Genomic DNA, 20,373 nt, shown 5'->3' with positions numbered 1-20,373 from the left:
AAAGCACCCCAGACTTCCTACAACTACTAGACACATCTTGATGCTTTTCACTTCTCTATCAATGGATTGTCTCCCTGGAGAATCATCCCCAAAGTGAAATTACTTAGCACGTCCGGTTAGGTAGATCGTTATGTACTTCTTGGTTGTTCAGAGATCATCAACCAGTGCAAACAATACCCCATCAACACACAACAGTACCTGCCCCTCTCCTCCCCAAGCCTTCTGAGGCCTTTACTCCGTGCCTGAACCCCCCTCTGTGCCTGAACCCCCCGGCCATATCATGTGGCAAGCTTAAGGGTCCAACGAGATACAGGAAGTGAAACACGATGTACACTGAAACGTGCAATACAAATAGGCAGCATGATGTGCCTCGGTTCACTAAACCGAGCTACACTGGGTGGTTGTTTTCTACCACTTTCCTTAATGCCTATGGACACCTCATTCTGCTGCTGAATTCCTCGTGTTCAATTCCCCCCATCTTCATGGAACATCCTCTGTGCAGGGGCTTGACCCCTGTCCTGCTAGCTTTGCACTGAGGCAAGCTCTGTCCATGCCTAGTAGTGCCACCATCATTACTAGATGAGGTTTCTAAAGATCTTGGCATGGAAAGAAAGCCTGGGGGCGTTGGATAGGCCTTGGATAGTGGGAGAACTCCAGGCAAGTCACCTGATCTCTTTGAGCCTCAGTATCCTCACTCACATCCCTATGGCTCAGTAGAGTCCCAAGCACATGGTGGACACGCAGAAGTATTGATCATCTTCCTCACCTCCCCTAGGAGAGCCCTTGGGAATCCCCACATAATATTCCCTGAAGACCTTAATCCAATGAGCTGAGTAATTGACTCGGTACCGAACTCAGAGAAAGGATATTAGAAGCCAAAAGGAGGTAGAGTATGTCCCAGTACGATAAACAGCCTCTGATCTCAAAGAAGAAAGAACAGAGCTGCAGGTGGGAAGTGTGCGCCACAAATCACCAAAGTGGGAGTGGAAGGAGCACCCACCAGTCCCTTGGAGGCGATCCCTAAGACCCGGTGAGTATGGCTTCGAAAAATGTGATTGTCCTCAACCCCACAGTCTTGAACCTAACAGGAGGTCTCAAAGCCTGAAAGACACCACTTTAGGATCAACAGCAGATCTGCGACTTTCCACAGCAGGCACACAGAACCCTAAAGTTAGTCAAGGTTGGACATAGAAAGGGCTTCCAAACACACAGAGAAATTCATTAATCCTAAATTATAAAGGGAGGTTCTTTAAAAGAACCAAGATGCCTGTGAGATTATCCTGAGCTTTTGTTTTTGTTTTTGTTTTTGATACAGAGTCTCACTCTGTCTCCAAGGCTGGAGTGCAGTAGCGTGATCTCGGCTCCCTGCAACCTCCACCTCGCGGGTTCAAGCAATTCCCTGCCTCAGCCTCCTGAGTAGCTGGGATTGCAGGCACCTGCCACCATGCCCGGCTAATTTTTGTATTTTTAATACAGACGTGATTTCGCCATCTTGGCCCGGTTGGTCTTGAACTCCTGATCTCATGATCCACCCACCTTGGCCTCCCAAAGTGGAGGGATTACAGGTGTGAGCCACCATGCCCGGCCTATCCTGAGCCTTTTGAAGCTGAAACCAGTGGTGGGAAACCCAGCCTCTCCTGACTGACCATGAGGAGGCCCTTGTTGGGTAGTCTCTCAGCCTGCAGGAGCCAGGGATCTGGCCCCAAGTGATGCCCCAACAGTGGGCCACTTCCCGGGACTGTCAGGAAAATCCAAGTCTAATTCAATGTTGATTTTTTACTAGCAATGAATGATGGACGTGGTCTCCATTGCTCAAGGCCCTGGGAAAATGTAGACTACAGAAAAGGATCACCGACTTCTACCCACACCTGGGGGGCTCAGCTCTTCCCTCTGGTCCATGGTTGCTGTGGTAATCCTTTGTAAAGTTGTTTCCCCAGGAGTCCCTGGAGTCCTCTGAGTCACCATAACTCTGTGGTAAAACAAACGGATAGATGAGAGGAGACACTCACCTGCCCTGGCTGCTCCCACGTGTTCCTGGCAGTAACCCGTCTAGGGAGCCTCGCCACCCCTGTGCCTATCTGCGGAGTTGTGCAGTGATCCCCAGTTAGGGCCCCTGCTAGGGCTCATTCCTAAGGGCGGCTGGAGACTTCTTCCATGGCCGAAAATCCACATCTAAGTCCCCAACACTGGCTAAAAGACCCTGTCATGGGGTGCCGCCTGTCCCAATTCACATTGGAGGAAGGATGGTGGGGGAGGCAGAAGCTAAGTGGAGCTCAGGGATCCTCCTCCATTCCCACCTGGCTCCTCCTCTTTGCTGGTGCTGGAAGGAGAATGGGGAAAGTGGTGTCTCCACCCTCCCTGGGCCCCAGCTTTCTCAGAACTGGTATCATTGATGACACCCCTCTTGGACCCTCTTGCAGCCCTGCCTGGAGAACAGCCCACAGCCCAGGGCCCTCCCAGCAGATGATGAGTCTGGGCTGCTGGTCGGGTAATGCTTCGGGAATGACGGCAGAAAAAGGAGGTCTGTCTTCTGCTCTGAAAGAGGGGAGACGGCAGGGCCCCAGTATTCACATCCTGGGCCACAGGGCTGTGGGTTTTCAATGTTGGTTGCCAACACCACAGCCAACCACTTCTAGAAGCGTTTCCTTGCTTCCTTCCTTGTGTTTCTACAGCGTCAAGTGCTAGATGCTCTTAAACTCAGCGGGGGATGATTTCAGTGCCCGTGAGGATGTTCTTTCCTGCTCTCACCTCTGGGGGCATCTGATGCTTGTGACCTCCAGATGGTATTGAAATAGCCCCAACTCTGGGCACCAGGAGACAGGAGGCTCAGTCCTGGCCTTCTCTTCCTTCGCCTTGTCCTGCTGTGAGGTTTCTACAAGGCACCCCATGCCACTGGGCCATTCTCACCTGAGAATAGAGAAAGAACAATCTGCCCCTCATGGAAAGACAAAATGAGGCAAAAGGCCCCTTGTGTTGCGGGCAGAATCCCTGCACTCAGAGGGATTTAGAAGCTGAAATTACTGGGTTGGGAGCTGTGGCTTGCGCCAGTGATCTCAGTATTTTGGGAGGCCAGGGAGGGTGGATCACCTAAACTCAAGAGTTTGAGACCAGCCTGGCCAACATACTGAAACCCCGTCTTTACTAAAAGTACAAAGTGCCCGGCATAGTGATGGGCGCCTGTAATCCCAGCTACTAGGGAGGCTGAGGAGGGAGAATCACTTGAACCCAGGAGGTGAAGGTTGCAATGAGGCAAGATCATGCCACTGCACTCCAGCCTGGGCAACAGAATGAGACTCCATCTCAAAGAAAATAAAATAAATAAAACTGAAATAAAAAAACTAAAATAACTAAATAACTGAGTAGCACCACACTACCTGCTCTGGAGAGAGGACTTTTTTTTTTTTTTTTATCCAGGGCATCTTTCCGCATGACCTGTTCTGAGTTCCAAAGCTGGGGAAGAGTATCAAACCTTCAAGAGCTCTTAAAACTTTCAGATACTCTGATGATTTCTGGGCATAGACGAAGCGCTTGTGGTCCGTGTCTGTCCCCGGGATTTCTGTTTCTTGGTTTGTATCTCTGCTGCAGGTCCAAGGAGCTGGGGCAATACCTCGAGTCTGGGTTCTTCCTCCCCAGGGACCTGGGGGAGCCCCCAAGACTCAGGGAAAGGGGAGAGCAAAGTGTGGGGTTGGTTCCCTCTAGTGGTCAGTTTTAGCACTGCATCCAGCTGCCTCAGGCGGGCCCGGAAGGAATCAGCAAAAGTGCAATTGAAGACTGAATGGTGCCCAGAACCCCCACAATCTATTGCCTGCGCTTGGGCCCTTTTCCCAACACACACATTCTCTCTGCCCTGTGGAGGGGAAACATGGGGGACGGAGGAAAGGGATAGGATAGAGAGTGGGATGGGGTCTGTAGGGGTCTCAAGGACTGGCTATCCTGACATCCTTCCCCACGTTCAGGTTGGCCACCATGGCGTGCTGCCAGAGGACACCCACATGACCCTTAAAGAGAGGACAAGTTGGGTGGTATCGCTGGCTGACCCTCTGCACAACCCTCACAATATTGGTGACCGTGGGAAGGGAAAGATGACAAGCCAGGGGGCATGATCCCAGCATGTGTGGGAGGAGTTTCTAAATTAGCCATTAGCACAGGCACGTCAGTGGCCCCATGCGTAAACGTACAGAGAAATAGGCGGGGTCAAGCAGCAAGAGATAAGGGGCCAGGGTATAAAAAGGGCCCACAAGAGACCAGCTCCAGGATCCCAAGGCCCAACTCCCCGAACCACTCAGGGTCCTGTGGACAGCCCACCTAGCTGCAATGGCTGCAGGTAAGCGCCCCTAAAATCCATTTCTGCACGATGTGTCCTGAAGGAAGAGGCTGAGCCCTGTAGATGGGACGGGGAAACTAACCCTCAGGTTTGGGGCTTCTGAATGTGAGTATCGCCATCTAAGCCCAGATATTTGGCCGATCTCACAATGTTCCTGGTCCCTGGAGGGATAGAGAGAGAAAAACAAACAGCTCCTGGGGCAGGGAGAGCACTGGCCTCTTGCTCTCTGGCTCCCTCCGTTGCCCTCCGGTTTCTCCCCAGGCTCCCGGACATCCCTGCTCCTGGTTTTTGCCCTCCTCTGCCTGCCTTGGCTTCAAGAGGCTGGTAGGGTCCCAAGCGTACCCTTATCCAGACTTTTTGACCATGCTATGATCCAAGCCCATCGCCTGCACCAACTGGCCTTTGACACCTACCAGGAGTTTGTAAGCTCTTGGGGAATGGGTGCATGTCAGGGGTGGCAAGAAGGGGTGACTTTCCCCCCCTGGGAAGTCATGGGAGGAGACTAAGGAGCTCAGGGTTGTTTTCTGAAGCGAAAATGCCGGCAGATGAGCATACACTGAGCGAGGTTCTCAGAGAAGTAACAATGGGAGCTGGTCTCCAGCATAGAGACCAGCAGTCCCTCTTGGTGGGGGGAGTCCTTCTAGGAAGAAGCCTATATCCCAAAGGAAAAGAAGCATTCGCTCATGGAGAACCCCCAGGCCTCCTTCTGCTTCGCAGACTCTATTCCCACACCCTCCAACTTGGAGGAAACGCAGCAGAAATCCGTGAGTGGATACCTTCTCCCCAAGGCAGGGATGGGGGAGGCCTGTGGTCAGAGCCCCCGGGCAGCACAGCCACTGCGTGTCCTTCCCCTGCAGAACCTAGAGCTGCTCCGCATCTCCCTGCTGCTCATCCAGTCATGGCTGGAGCCCGGGCAGTTCCTCAGTAGTGTGTTTGCCAACAACCTGGTGCATCACACCTCGGACAGCGACGTCCATGACCTCCTAAAGGACCTAGAGGAAGGCATCGAAACGTTGATGTGGGTGAGGATGGCACCAGGGGTCCCAAATCCTGGAACCCCACTGGCTTCAAGGGCTGGGGGAGAGAAACACTGCTGCCCTCTTTTTAGCAGTCAGGCCCTGACCCAAGAGAACTCACCTTAGTCTTCATTTCCTCTCGTGAATCCTCCAGGTCTTTCTCTACACCCTGAAGGGGAGGGAGGAAAATGAATGAATGAGAGAGGGAGGGAGGGAACAGTGACCAAGCGCTCAGCCTCTCCTTCTCTTTCTTCACTTTGCAGAGGCTGGAAGATGGCAGCCCCCGGACTGGGCACATCTTCAAGCAGACCTACAGCAAGTTTGACGCACACTCACAGAACGATGACTCACTGCTCAAGAACTACGGGCTGCTCCACTGCTTCAGGAAGGACATGGACATGGTCGAGACATTCCTGCGCATGGTGCAGTGCCGCACTGTGGAGGGCAGCTGTGGCTTCTAGGTGCCCATGTGGCATCCTGTGACCCCTCCCCAGTGCCTCTCCTGGCCCCGGAAGGTGCCACTCCAGTGCCCACCAGCCTTGTCCTAATAAAATTAAGTTGTATTATTTTGTCTGACTAGGTGTCCTTCTATAATATTATGGGGTGGAAGGTAGTGGTGTGAAGCAAGGGGCAGCTGGGGAAGACGACCTGTAGGGCCTACAGGGTCTATTGGGAACCAGGCCACTGAAATATAAGAGATTTGGTTGTTCCTGTGCCATAAGAAAGCTGACACATCACTGCAGTCTGTTACTCACTAAGGCCATTCCACCAGGTCAGTTGTCCCAGCTCACTGGTCATAGCTCAATGGTCATCCCAGAGATGACTTGAAGGCATTTCTTCCTCCCCCACCATCACGAGCAAAACCAAACCTGGCCCCCCAGGAGTGGGAAGAAATGAAAACAACATGGGTTATTAAGTGCAGAGGCAAAAACTTCCCAACAGGTGAGGAAACAATATAATAGAATTACTTGTGTGCAGAACAACTTTAAGATCAATATTCCTTAAGCCCAACTACTTTTATGAGAACAATGCAAAAATGAGTTGGAGACATACAGAACCAGAGCATTTGGGATCTCAATTAGGGCAAGGAAAGTGGAAGAGAGATTTTATTTGGGGTTGCAAATGCAGTGACAACAGGTACCAGGAAGATAACAACGTAAGCAATGAGGGTTGGATGGAATAGGATAAATCCCAGATGACACTCGCTTTCCTTTGGTGGATGCAACACAGAGGGGTGAGAACTAGCACAATCTGCAGCACTTAAGCCCCTGCTGAGGTAGGACCCAGCCAGCCTGTCACCATCAGGACTGCAGGGACTGGGCTTCCAGACCTTCTGATTCTTTAAGACAGCTAGGACATCCAGACTTATACAAAAAATCTAACATTTAAACATTGGAAACACATATCGAAAATATAATAAGGGCAAAAATTAACCCAAACACACATGGTCTCCAAGCTGTTTGTGAGCAAGTTTGTTCTGAGAGATGCTGATTGGGGAATTTGGTGTAAGGGAAAGAATCAGAAAAATTTGGTTTTTATGTAATTTAGTGCTCTTGAGTAAATTACTTGACCAAGCTGAGATAATAATATATTGCTTTACTAGGATTATGAGAGGATTAAACACCATGACATTTTGACATATTATAGTACTCAAGAAATTGTAGTTATTTCTGCATTGAATTTTTGGATGTTTTGTGTTTTCTAATGGAGTGTCTAAATATCTGTTGTGAAATTATATTGTTTTCCTTGGCAATTAGGAAATAATAAACTTCTCAGATGTTTGTTATTTCCAAATAAGCACTAAAGAGCGTGGTTAGTTCTTTAAAGTTAAGAGTTTACTCTCCCAAGCACTTTGGCTAAGTGACTGGTGACCTATAAATCCATACTAAGAGGCTCACAGGAACTCTAATATCCAAAAATGATTTCATGAAGTCAGGAATTATTCTGCAATGCAAAAAATCAACCCCCTAATTAATCTTCTTTAGAAGTTCTGATTCTTATTGCTATAATAAATTTTCTTGATAACAAGATCCACTTGTGTTCATTTTTGGCTATTTTACAGTTAATAATTCAGTCTTTGGGAAGTGGTTGAAAGCTGAAATAATCAGAACTCTGGAGCTGCTGCATTTCTCAGTTCAGAAGTCATTCTTGCATCTTACGTCGTTCTTCTACTATCTGGCTTTAAACTCATGGCATTTTGGAGTTAGAAGGGCCTCATAAGTCAGTCTAGTTTCTTCTACTTTGGGAATCTTATCCTCCGGCATCCATTAAAGTCAATATTCCAAATACAAGTGTGTAGCACTAGAACCAAAGGAATCACTTTCACAAGGCTCCTCATTCTATTAAACCACTCTCACTGCAGAAAACTATTTCTTGTACGGAGCTGGAATCAATATTCCTGCAATGTCCTTCATTCGGCCTTAAAATTATTTAGAAATCTCACGGTCTTTAGAAGTCAATGGAATGAACACAATTATCATTATCTCTTGGCTTGCGTGTTTTTAAAGGAAAGGTGACCCATCTTTGTAAGTATTTGTTGACTGCACGTGACAGGGGAATGACAATGTCCAGCGCCTACCTGGGTGACTAAGAGGGTTCTAAAGTGGGGTGGTCGTAACATAAAACTGAACTGCAGGGGGAGCAACACTCCAGAGAGTGTCCACCCAGATCCCCTCGGGTGTAGGTGAATCCACTCAACCACTGCTGGTTGAGAATTAGAAAGATACTACATGACTTTGCACATTTTCGAATATAAAAAGACTTTAAAGACCATCTACTTTAAACTCTTTTGATTTACCCACTGTTATTCTACTTTTCAGCTCATCAACTTGGTATGGACAGCAATTTCCGGTGCAAATTTGAGATGTCTAGGGTGTTTTCTAAACGATGCACACGTAAGCCCTCACTCACTGAGATTCTGATGTAATTAGCCTGGAATCTGGTTCAGGCAAGAGTCGTTTGAAAACTTTCCCAGGTGATTCTAATGTGTAAACAAGGTTGATAACCACTGTGTTAGGGACCGCAGAGATGAGATCCTTGTGTCCACAGCTGTTGTATTGGTGGAACAGGGAAAAAGGAGAAAAAGGACATGAGAGGCCTGGGCCAGTTGTGGTGTCACCTGCTCCGAATTCCAACCAGTCATCTCAAAAGTGTTTCTGAGGAGCCAGTCACAAAAAGACAAATACTGTCTGATACCAGTCATATGAGGTACTCAGAGCAGTCAAATTCATAGAGACAAAAAGTAGGATGGTGGCTGCCAGAGGCTGTGGGGAGGGAGGGAATAGGGAGGTATTTAATGAGCAAAGGGTTTAGACTGTGCAAGATGAAAAGGGTTCTGAAGATGGATGGTGGTGATGGTTGCATGACAATGTGAATGTACTTCGACGTGACTGAACTATATACGTAAAATGGTTAAGATGGAAATTTTTATATCTTCTCACAACTAAAGAATGTTAATAGTCTATTTTTGTTTTGGTTTTGGTTTTTATTTTTGAGACACAGGCTGGAGTGTGGTGATGTGAACTCGGTTCACTGCAACCTCCACCTCCTGGATTCAAATGATTCTCCTGCCTCAGCCTCCTGAGTAGCTGGTATTGTAAGTGTGCACCACCACACAGGAGTAAGTTTTATAGTTTTAGTAAAGACAGGGTTTCACCATGTTGGCCAGGCTGGTCTCAAACTCCTGACCTCTGGGGATTCACCTGCCTTGGCCTCCCAAAGAGCTAGGACTACATGTGTGAGCCACCACGTTTTACCCTTAATGGTATTTTCTAACGAAAACTCTCCCTGAAGATAGGATTAGCAAGACTGGCACAAGGAGGAGTTCAGTAGGCAGAGCTCGAGTCATCCTTGACCCCTGGGATAATGTTTTCCTGACTCTGTCATTTTTCTGAATTTACCCTAACCTAAAATGACCACTTCTGAATTTCTTCCAAGAGCATTGTTGAAATACACATGGTGAGTTTTGTCCCTTTATACACAGTTGAGAGCAGAACTGACCCCTTCCCTTTTCTTCTGAATTATCAGGTCTGGGCTTCTAGGCCAAGACAAGCTGACACTTTGCCTGGCTGCTTCTTTAATTCAGAAGGCCCTGGAGTGCTGAGGCATGTGATGAGCACCGCTGGGATTAGGGTTACCAACTTGTCCTCGTTTTCAGGAGACTTTCTCAATGTCAACACTGAAAGTCCCACGTTCCTTCCAAGAATCCCTCAGCTCAATGCAAACTCAGCTAATAGGACTGGTCACCCTACTAGTAGTTCTAAATCATAGAGGACCAAACTCGGGGGAAAGTAGGGGAAGGAGCAAGAAAAAGACTAGAAAAATCGGAAAGCTGTGCACGGTGTCTATGACTTTTGATGGCCCTCAAGGTCACCATGGATTTCTGATTCTTGCTTTGAGTTTATGTGATTATAATGATGTGCTTAATTCCCACCAGAATTATCAGTGTAATAATTAAAACCAACAAATGTGAACACCATGCTAATTTATTACAAGTATTATGTCATTTCTTTCTAATTATAATCTTCTAAGGTAAATACTATTATTAATCCTATGGTAAGAAGTCCCACTAAAGATATAACTTATGCTTTCTCAGGACTAGAGAGAAAGACACCAAAATGCCACCCTGACCATCCTTGAGAGGATAAACGGCCAGGCACGGTGGTTCATGCCTGTAATCTCAGCACTTTGGGAAGCCAAGGTGGGAGGAGGTCAGAAGTTCAAGACCAGCCTGGCCAACATGGTGTCACCCCATCTTTACTAAAAATGCAAAAATTAGCCAGGTGTGGTGGTGCACACCTGTATTCCCAGCTACTGAGGCATGAGAATCGCTCCAGCCCGGGAGGCAGAGTTGCACTGAGCCGATCATGCCACTGCACTGCAGCTGGGTGGCTGAGCAATATTCTGTCTCAAAAATAATAATAAAGACGACAAACGTTTGGAGTATTAAAGGCCACTCTTCCTCTGGAGATAATCAAGGTAGCTGCAATTTAAGCGTGAGCCACTTGCTTTAATGTTCAGAAAGAATATGATCAAAACCATTTAGGGGGTGGGGCCTCCTCCTATAGACAATGAAGGCAGCTACCCTCAGAAGCTCTATTATACTGGAAGAGAGATGTGAGACCCTTCCTGCTTTAAGAATCAATGAAGCCGGGCATGGTGGCTCAGCCTGAAATCCCAGCACTTTGAGAGGTGGGCAGATCACCTGAGGTCAGGAGTTTGAGATCAGCCTGGCCAACATAACGACACCCTGTCTCTACTAATAACACAAAAATTAGCGGGACATGGTGGCACACACCTGTAATCCCAGCTACTCCAGAGGTGAGACAAGAAAATTGCTTGAAGCCAGGAGGCAGAAGTTGCAGTGAGCCGAGATCACGCCACTGAACTCCAGCCTGGGAGTTCAGAGCGAGACTCCATCTCCAAAAAAAAAAAAAGAAAGAAAGAAAGAATCAGTGAGAAGGGGCTGCCTGACCCCTGGTGGTGTGGATCCTTCGGGAAGGAAAGCAAACAGAGTTTCCAAGTCTACAAGGGTTCCAAGTAACCCAGCCTACTCTGAAGACCGTTGCGGGACAGCTCTTCCAAACTACTGAGCTCTAAGAACTGGAACCCTGGAAACCCAAGCAAGAGGACAAGCGCAGCTGGACTAGGCCCCGAAGAAGGAGATCATCCTCCCTCAGAGATCCACAGCAGCTGGGAACCCGGATCTGCAGACCCACTTGGTTTGATGGTATTGTGCGGGACCATCTGTCAACACTGACACCCTGTGGCAGTGACAAGCAAAGGCAGCAGCCGGCTAAGTCTCCAGGCTCTCCCTGCTGGAACTAGAAAGTCCAAGTGGCCCCCTTCTTCCCTCCCTTTTTGGTTTTGTTTGTTTTGTTTTGTGTTTGTTTGTTTGTTTTTGTTTTCATTTTCTTCAAGACGGGAGTGTTGCTCGGTTGGCCAGGCTGAAGTGCAATGGCGCGATCTCGGCTCACTGCAACCTCCACGCCCCAGATTCAAGCGATTCTCCTGCCTCAGCCTCCCCAGTAGCTGGGATTACAGGTGCACACCACCACACCTGGTTCATTTTTCCCTTCCTTTTTAGATTTGCTGTGCTTCAAGACACTGAGGCCATGAGGCAGGGTTTGCAGATAAAGGATAACTACAGCCCTGATGCGGCTGATCCTGACACCGAAATGGCTGTGGATCCCCGGATGGGGCGGCTCTATACTCCTGTCTCTGAAACCTGCTTCTTAACTTATTTCCCCAAATGCTCGATTCAGGGAAGGTGGATGATTTATATCAGACTCACAGGATGAGAGAGCAGTAGCTCCACCTAGTGGAAACATCCAGGTTGAAAAGGTCATGTTGGGGGATGATGCTATTTTGCAAAGTCAAGATAATTCATGTCCCTCCAGGAAGCCTTCTTTGATCTGAGTTATGCTTTCTCTTAACAATCTGCTTTCCCAGTCATAGGAATTCATGCACAAATGTAATCTCCTACTTGTTTGTCTAAATAGCTTTCCTAATAAATTTGTGGAAGCCAGGGACAATGTTTTGTTCACCGCTGCATCCCCACTGCTTTGTATGTGGTGAAACCAAAGGGTTATTTTTATACTTAATCTATAACACCAGACTCAGAGGAGGTCTGAGAAGAATGGGAAAATGTTTTCTCTCTGGTGTCTGATGCCACGATTTTTTCTAGCTAGTATCTGCAATTTGGAAGGCTACGCACCTCTCTCTATCTGGAAGTCTGAACTTCAGTTTTTGTTTTTGTTTCATTTGTTTTGTTTTTGAGACAGGGTCTGGCTCTGTCACCCAGGCTGGAGTGCAGTGCATGATCTCAACTAGCTGCAACCCTGCACCTCCCGCGCTCAAGTGATCCTCCCACCTCAGACTCTCTGAGTCCGCAGATTCAAGTAGCTGGGACTACAGGCACGTGCCAGTATAGTACACTAAGTTTTGTATTTTTTGTAGAAATGGGGTTTCACCATGTTGTCCAGGATATTTGCCAACTCTGGGGCTCAAGTGATTCGCCTGCCTCAGCCTCTCAAAGACCTGGGATTACAGGTGTGAGCCACCTCCCCGGCCTGAATTTTAGTTTTGAAAGCAGGTAAAATAGGCTGCTGCCCTGAGCTAATGCACCCCCTGCCCTGGGCTGGTTGTTTATGCTATCAACACGGTGTTTTTTCCTTAGAAATTGTCCTTAAAGTTATAAAATGCAGCTGGGAGCGGTGGCTCACACCTGTAATCCCAGCACTTTAGAAGGCCGAGGTGCGTGGATCACGAGGTCAGGACTTCAAGACCAGCCTGGCCAAGATAGTGAAACGCTGTTTCTACTAAAAACACAAAAAATTAGCTGGGCATGATGGTGGGCACCTGTAATCCCAGCTACTCTGGAGGCTGAGGCAGAGAATTCCTTGAACCTGGGAGGTGGAGTTTGAAGTGAGCCGAAATTGCGTGACTGCACTCCAGCCTGGGCAACGGGGCGAGACTCCATCTAAAAAAAAAAGTTATAAAATGCAACTGTTTGACATAATAAGAGCTTTCAGCAATGACACAGAAGGGTAGAGAAATGCATTTGGATATCATAAAATCACTTTTATTTTTACCATAGCAACTTTCCAGTGAACATTTCTTGACTGATTTGGAAGAAAAGATCTGGTTTTATGATTCCTCATGCCTTCTCCGAGGGTGAATATACTCTTTTCCAAGGACAAGAAAGGAAGCTGAATCATAAAATCATATGAACATTTGCACAAGAGGATTCCTCTTGAAGTTTCAGGGAAATTGTTTTCAGACAGATGAAAACATCCACTTGTTGATGAAAAGGGAGAGTAAACATTGGAACTGTAACCTAGACACCCATATGGGTAAAAAAAATAAAACTGGCAAATGCCAACTCACAGTTGATCTCTCTGTCAAAAGGAATTCAGAGATGTTTGGAGTGCTTAACCTATGACGCCAATTTCGTGGAAGAACTCTACCTTCTACTTCACAGACAGGACACTGGGCTAGATAGGATGCTTGTCCGGCCCAAAGTGGAATTTCTTACCATCTGTATACTCCCCCAAGACCCACAACAGATGGTTACTGAGTTGAAGCTTGCCACTGATCCTTAATGATGTCAACAAGCTCAGCTCTGGGAGCTGGCACTCCAGAAGCCCAGGTCAGGGGAGCAATGGAAAGTGGAGATGGGAACAGAGCTCTGACTCCTAGCCCCGTATTTGATACTTACTCCCTTCAAAGTCCTGTCCCTGGACTACAAATTGAGTTCCCAGTTAGAAATCAGAAAACCATGAAATATGAGTTGCATTTCTAAGATGTGCCTGTCTTTAGCATGACGTTTAAGAGAAAGGGCAGTGGGAACCATAAAGAAATGGCAGCCAGGCGTGGTGGTGTGCACCTGTAATCCCAGCTACTGGGGAGGCTGAGGCAGGAGAATCACCTGAACCTGGGAGGCTGAAGTTTCAGTGAGCCGAGACTGCATCATTGCACTCCAGCCTAGGTGACAACAGTGAGACTCCATCTCAAAAAGAGAAAAAAAAGGAGGGGAGAGAGATAGAGGGAAAGGTGAGCTTGTGGACATACTGGACACACAGGACCTGGGACATGGGGGCCTGAAACACTGTTTTACAGACAGAAGAATACAAAGGGAAATGCAGCCTGCCATTCTGTTTCTTCCTTTCTCCTCTATCCCTTCTTCCCTCCCTGGGAAACCACAGTAGCAGAAGTCTCATTCAATCAAATAGCTGTCAATTATATGAGTTGTACTTTTCTCTTCCTCAACAGTAAACTGGCTTTTCTCCTCTTTGTCCTCCTCTTTCTGTCTAGAGAGCAATTTCCTCCCGTCCACTTTGCAGGGCCGATAGCTCAAATACAGTGCTATGGTGATGACACCCACTCCAAGGGCAACGGTAATAACGACAAAGAGGGCAGAGCTGATTCCTTCATCCAATCCTGTCCAAGCGCAGAAGACAGAGTTAGGAAGGTCACAAAGTATGAGGATCACCCACCCCAGCCCACCAGGCCCACTTCTGAGTCTCATTCTTCCCAACCTAGTAGAATCTTTCTTATTTTCATCCTTGGATAAGAATCCCAAACCCCTGAGGGATTTCCATCCTCCGCCCGGCAGCAGAGCAGCAAAGTTTACCTTGAACAATGACAGCAATGTCTTTGCTGACAGAGCCCAGCTGGTTAGTGGCTGTGCAGCAGTAGGCTCTGGTGTGGTTCTGGGTTGCCTTCTGTGGCACTTCAAGGTCAAAGACCACCCCATTCCAGGTACACACCAAAGCTGGAGCTGGGTTTCCCTTTGGGACACAAGCAAGCCTGTCTTCCATCCCTTCCAGCCAGGTCTGTTTGCCAGAGCATCGGGATTCCTCTAACCATGGCTTGTCTGCAAAAACGGTTTCCCAAAGAGCTGAGTTCGGTGCACCACACTCCCTCACTACCTTCACACCCTGCTCCCTCTCCTCACCCAAATGTGGTCCCCTCCACCCAACAGCTTTCCTTACTAACGGAGCACTAGCAGATCTCTGCTTTGAGTCAACTCTTCTTTCCCATCTTCCCCATGGGCAGGGAGTCCCAGATGAAACCTAGGGTGTTCTTATGGATTCCGACTAAATGATAATGCTGCTCGAGCCATGGTGGCCCTGGGGCTCCTGCTTCCCATCTGTGCTTCTCAGTGGGTAAGGAGCTAGATAATGGTGACCTCAGAGATTAGGATTTTTCTACCTTTTTTTTCTTTTTTCTTTTTTTTTTGGAGACAAAGTCAGTCTCACTCTGTTGCCCCAGCTGGAGTGCAGAGGCATGATCTTGGCTCATGGCAACCTCTGCCTCTCGGGTTCAAGCAATTCTCATGCCGCAGCCTCTCCAATAGCTAGAATTACAGACGCACGTCACCATGAGCAGCTAATTTTTCTATTTTCAGTAGAGATGGGTTTCACCATGATGGCGATGCTGGTCTCAAACTCCTTACCTCAGGTGATCCACCTGTGTCGGCCTCCCAAACTGTTGGGATTACAGGCGTGAGCCACCACGCCCAGCCTATCCTGAGCCTTTTGAAGCAGACGCCAGAGATGCGAAGCCCAGTCTCTCCCGCCTGGCCATGTGGAGGCTCTTATTGGGTAGTCTCTCAGCCTGCAGGAGCCAGGGATCTGGCCCCAGGTGATGCCCCAACAGTGGGCCACTCCCCACGACTGTCAGGAAAATCCCAAGTCTAATTCAAAGTTGATTTTCTACTAGCAATGAATGATGGACATGGTCTCCATTGCTTAAGGCCCTGGGAAGATCTAGACTAGAGAAAAGGATCATCGACTTCTGCCCACACCTGTGGGCCTCAGTTCTTCCCTCTGGTCCATGGTTGCCTTGGTAATGCTTTGTAAAGTTGTTTCCCCAGGGGTCCCTAGAGTCCTCTGAGTCACCATAACTCTGAGGTCAACAGAAGTGGAGAGAGGAGACACTCCCTGCCCTAGCTGGTCCCACGTGTTTCTGGCAGTAACCTGTCTGAGGAAACTCACCAGCCCTGTGCCCATCTACGGAGTTCTGGAGTGATCCCCAGTTAGGGCCCCTGCTGCCCTCATTCCTAAGGGAGGCTGGAGACTTCTTCCATGGCAAAAAACCCACATCTAAGTCCCCAGCACTAGCTAAAAGGCCCTGTCACGGGGTGCTATCTGTCCGTCCCAGTTCACATTGGAGGAAGGATGGTGGGGGACGCAGAAGCTACGTGGAGCTCAGGGACTCTCCTCCATTCCCACCTGGCTCCTCCTCTTTGCTGGTGCTGGAAGGAGCATGGGGAAAGTGGTGTCTCCACCCTCCCTTGTCCCCATCTTTCTCAGAGTTGGTATCATTGATGACACCCCTCTTGGATCCTCCCGCAGCCCTGCCTGGAGAACAGCCCACAGCCCAGGGCCCTCCCAGCAGATGATGAGTCTGGGCTGCTGGTCAGGTAATGCTTCAGGAATGAAGGCAGAAAAAGGAGGTCTGTCTTCTTCTCTGAAAGACGGGAGATGGCAGGGCCCCAGTATTCACATCCTGGGCCACAGGGCTGTGGGTTTTCATTGCTGGTTGCCAACACCACAGCCAACCACTTCTAGAAGTGTTTCCTTGTTTCCTTCCTTGTGTTTCTACAGCGTCAAGTGCTAGATGCTCTTAAACTCAGCGGGGGATGATTTCAGTGCCCGTGAGGATGTTCTTTCCTGCTCTCACCTCTGGAGGCATCTGATGCTTGTGACCTCCAGATGGTATTGAAATAGCCCCAACCCTGGGCACCAGGAGACAGGAGGCTCAGTCCTGAGCTTCTCTGCCTTCGCCTTGTCCTGCTGTGAGGTTTCTACAAGGCACCCCATGCCACTGGGCCATTCTCACCTGGGAATAGAGAAAGAACAATTTGCCCCTTATGGAAAGACGAAATGAGGCAAAAGGCCCCTTATGTTGTGGGCAGAATCCCTGCACTCAGAGGGATTTAGAAGCTGAAATATCTAGGTTGGGAGCAGTGGCTCGCGCCATCTCACTATTTTGGGAGGCCAGGGAGGGTGGATCATCTAAACTCAAGAGTTCGAGACCAGCCTGGCCAACATACTGAAATCTATCTCTACTAAAAAAGTACAAAACTTAGCCTGGCATAGTGGCGGGTGCCTGTAATCCCAGCTACTAGGGAGGCTGAGGAGGGAGAATCACTTGAACCCAGGAGGTGGAGGTTGCAGTGAGGCAAGATTGTGCTACTGCACTCCAGCCTGGGCAACAGAATGATACTCCATCTCAAAAATAAAAATAAAAATAAAATGAAGAAACTAAAATAACTAAATAACTGAGTAGCACCACACTACCTGCTCTGGAGAAAGGACTTTTTTTTTTAATCTGTTTTGAGATGGAGACTCGCTCTGTCACGCAGGCTGGAGTGCAGTGGCACCATCTTGGCTCACGGCAACCTCTGCCTCCTGGGTTCAAGTGAGTCTCCTGCCTCAGCCTCCCACTTTTACAGGCTTGTGCCACCACGCCCAGCTAATTTTTGTATTCTTAGGAGAGATGGAGTTTTGCCATGGTGGCCAGTCTGGTCTTGCACTCCTGACCTTAAGTGATCCACCCACCTCAGCCTCCCAAAGTGCTGGGATTACAGGCATGAGCCACCGTGCCCGGCCGGGAGAAAGGACTTTGAATAACACAATGTGGGAAGAGCAAGGTTGTGGAGATCTGCTGCCCTGGCTGAGGTAGCTCATGCAATCAGTCTCTCTCAGCCTCAGTGTCTTGACCTGTGAAACGGGATGATAATAACACCTCCTTCACAAGACAAGTGGCAGGTCTGACGTGAGAATGCACAGGCAGGCCCTTGGCAACTGGATAAGCTCTATACAGCTCTGGAAAGGAGGGGGAGAAAAAAGAGGAGGGGCTTCCATGGCTGGAGAGGGCATCTTTCGGCCTGATGTGTTCTGAGTTCCAAAGCTGGGAAAGACACTCAAACCTTCCAGAGCTCTTCCAACTTTTCGATTCTCTGATGGTTTCAGGTCTAGGGGAGGAAGCGCTTGTGGTCCGTGTCTGTCCCCGGGATATCTGTTTCTTGGTTTGCATCTCTGCTGCAGGTCCAAGGAGCTGGGGCAATACCATGAGTCTGGGTTCTTCATCCCCAGGGACCTGGGGGAGCTCCCCCCCACCACCACCGCCCGCCCGAGGCTCAGGGAAAGGGGAGAGCAAAGTGTGGGGTTGGTTCCCTCTAGTGGTCAGTGTTAGCACTGCATCCAGTTGCCTCAGGCGGGCCCAGGAGGAGTCAGCAAAAGTGGAATTCAGGACTGAATCCTGCCCAGAACCCCCACAATCTATTGGCTGTGTTTGGTGCCTTTTCGCAACACACACATTCTCTCTGCTGGGTGGAGGGGAGACATGTGAGGAGGAGGAAAGGGATAGGATAGAGAGTGGGATGGGGTCTGTAGGGGTCTCGAGGACTGGCTATCCTGACATCCTTCCCCGTGTTCAGGTTGGCCACCATGATGTGCTGCCAGAGGGCACCCACCTGCTCCTTAAAGAGAGGACAAGTTGGGTGGTATCTCTGGCCGACACTCTGTGCACAACTCTTACGATGCTGGTAACGGTGAGAAGGGAAAGATGACAAGCCAGGGGGCATGATCCCAGCATGTGTGGGAGGAGCTTCTAAATTAGCCATTAGCACAGGTACATCAGTGGCCCCATGCGTAAACGTACAGAGAAATAGGCGGGGTCAAGCAGCAAGAGATAAGGGGCCAGGGTATAAAAAGGGCCCACAAGAGACCAGCTCCAGGATCCCAAGGCCCGACTCCCTGAAACACTTAGAGTCCTGCGGACAGCTCACCTAGCTGCAATGGCTGCAGGTAAGCGCCCCTAAAATCCATTTCTGCACGATGTGTCCTGAGGGGAGAGGCGGAGCCCTGTAGATGGGACGGGGGCATCTCAGCCCAGATATTTGGCCAATCTCAGAATGTTCCTGGTCCCTGGAGGGAGGGAGAAAAAAAAAACAGCTCCTGGAGCAGGGAGAGCACTGGCATCTTGCTCTCCATTCCCTCTGTTGCCCTCCGGTTTCTCCCCAGGCTCCTGGACATGCCTAATTCTGGCTATTGCCCTGCTCTGCCTACCTTGGCTTCAAGAGGGCAGTGCCTTCCCAACCATTCCCTTATCCTGGCTTTTTAACACCGCTGTGTTCCGCGCCCATCACCTGCACAAGCTGGCATTTGACACGTACCCGAAGTTTGTAAGCTCTTGGGGAATGGGTGCACATCAGGGGTGGCAAGAAGGGGTGACTTTCCCTCGCTGGGAAGTCCTGGGAGAGAATAAGGAGCTCAGGGTTGTTTTCTGAAGCAGAAATGCAGGCAGATGAGCGTACGCTGAGTGAGGTTCCCAGAAAAGTAACAACGGGAGCTGGTCTGCAGGGTAGACCTTGGTGGGTGGTCCTTCTCCTAGGAAGAAGCCTATATCCCAAAGGAACAGAAGTATTCATTCCTGCGCAACCCCCAGACCTCCCTCTGCTTCTCAGAGTCTATTCCGACACCCTCCAACAAGGAGGAAACACAGCAGAAATCCGTGAGTGGATGCCTTCTCCCCCAGGCGGGGATGGGGGAGGCCTGTGGTCAGAGCCCCCGGGCAGCACAGCAACCGCTGGTCCTTCCTCTGCAGAACCTAGAGCTGCTCCACATCTCCCTGCTGCTCATCCAGTCGTGGCTGGAGCCCGTGCAGTTACTCAGGAGTGTGTTTGCCAACCACCTGGTGCATGCCAACTCGAACTTCGACATCTATCTCTACCTAAAGAAACTAGAGGAAGGCATCCAAACGCTGACGGAGGTGAGGGTGACCCCAGGGGTTCCCAATCCTGGAACCCCACTGGCTTCGAGGGGTGAGGGAGAGAAACTGCTGCCCTCTTTTTAGCAGTCAGGCTCTGACCTAAGAGAACTCACCTTAGTCTTCATTTCCTCTCGTGAATCCTCCAGGCCTCTCTCTACACCCTGAAGGGGAGGGAGGAAAACGAATGAATGAGAGCGGGAGGGAGGCAACAGTGACCAAGCGCTCAGCCTCTCCTTCTCTTTCTTCACTTTGCAGAGGCTGGAAGACGGCAGCCCCCGGACTGGGCAGATCTTCAAGCAGACCTACAGCAAGTTTGACACAAACTCACACAACGATGACACACTGCTCAAGAACTACAGGCTGCTCTACTGCTTCAGGAAGGACATGAACAAGGTCGAGACATTCCTGCGCACCGTGCGGTGCCGCGCTGTGGAGGGCAGCTGTGGCTTCTAGATGCCTGGGTGGCATCCCTTGTGACCCCTCCCAATTGCCACTCCTGGCCATGGAAGGTGCCACTCCAGTGTCCAACAGCCTTGTCCTAATAAAATTAAGTTGCATCATTTTGTCTGACTAGGTGTCCTTCTATAATGTTATGGGGAGGAGGGTGGTGATATGGAGCAAGGGGCAGGTTGGGAAGACGACCTGTAGGGCCCACGGGGTCTATTGGGAACCAGGCTGAAGTGCACTGGCACGATCTTAGCTCACTGCAACCTCTGCCTCCTGGGTTCAAGCGATTCTCCTGCCTCAGTC

At 49.4% G+C, this 20,373-nt stretch overlaps 1 protein-coding gene across 2 annotated transcripts; it reads left to right on the top strand.

Moving 5' to 3' along the window:
- The first annotated feature begins 3,438 nt into the window (after window positions 1–3,438).
- LOC139359668 (growth hormone variant-like) lies at window positions 3,439–20,123 on the top strand. Of its 2 annotated transcripts, XM_071083437.1 has the most exons (6): window positions 3,439–3,566; window positions 3,957–4,324; window positions 4,586–4,746; window positions 19,246–19,365; window positions 19,459–19,623; window positions 19,879–20,091. In XM_071083437.1, the coding sequence occupies exons 2-6, from the start codon at window positions 4,315–4,317 to the stop codon at window positions 20,074–20,076; spliced, it is 654 nt and encodes a 217-aa protein (XP_070939538.1). In that variant the 5' UTR covers window positions 3,439–3,566; window positions 3,957–4,314; the 3' UTR covers window positions 20,077–20,091. The 2 variants fall into 2 exon arrangements, with proteins under 2 accessions (XP_070939538.1, XP_070939539.1); XM_071083438.1 differs by lacking the exons at window positions 3,439–3,566; window positions 3,957–4,324; window positions 4,586–4,746 and adding an exon at window positions 18,650–18,659 and having other exon boundaries at window positions 19,250–19,365; window positions 19,879–20,123.
- The last annotated feature ends 250 nt before the right edge of the window (window positions 20,124–20,373 follow it).

This window comes from Macaca nemestrina, chromosome 17, assembly GCF_043159975.1.
Source record: "Macaca nemestrina isolate mMacNem1 chromosome 17, mMacNem.hap1, whole genome shotgun sequence".
NCBI lineage: Eukaryota > Metazoa > Chordata > Mammalia > Primates > Cercopithecidae > Macaca > Macaca nemestrina.
Note: the sequence above shows the minus strand (reverse complement) of the source record. Positions and strands in the feature narration are given on the sequence as shown.

Bases quoted from the DNA above. Each gene is read 5' to 3' on its own strand.
- LOC139359668 (XM_071083437.1), top strand. The intron at 4,747-19,245 runs GTAAGCTCTTGG...TCCTTCTCCTAG, and splicing joins TTGACACCTACCAGGAGTTT to GAAGAAGCCTATATCCCAAA. The intron at 19,366-19,458 runs GTGAGTGGATGC...CTTCCTCTGCAG, and splicing joins AGGAAACACAGCAGAAATCC to AACCTAGAGCTGCTCCACAT.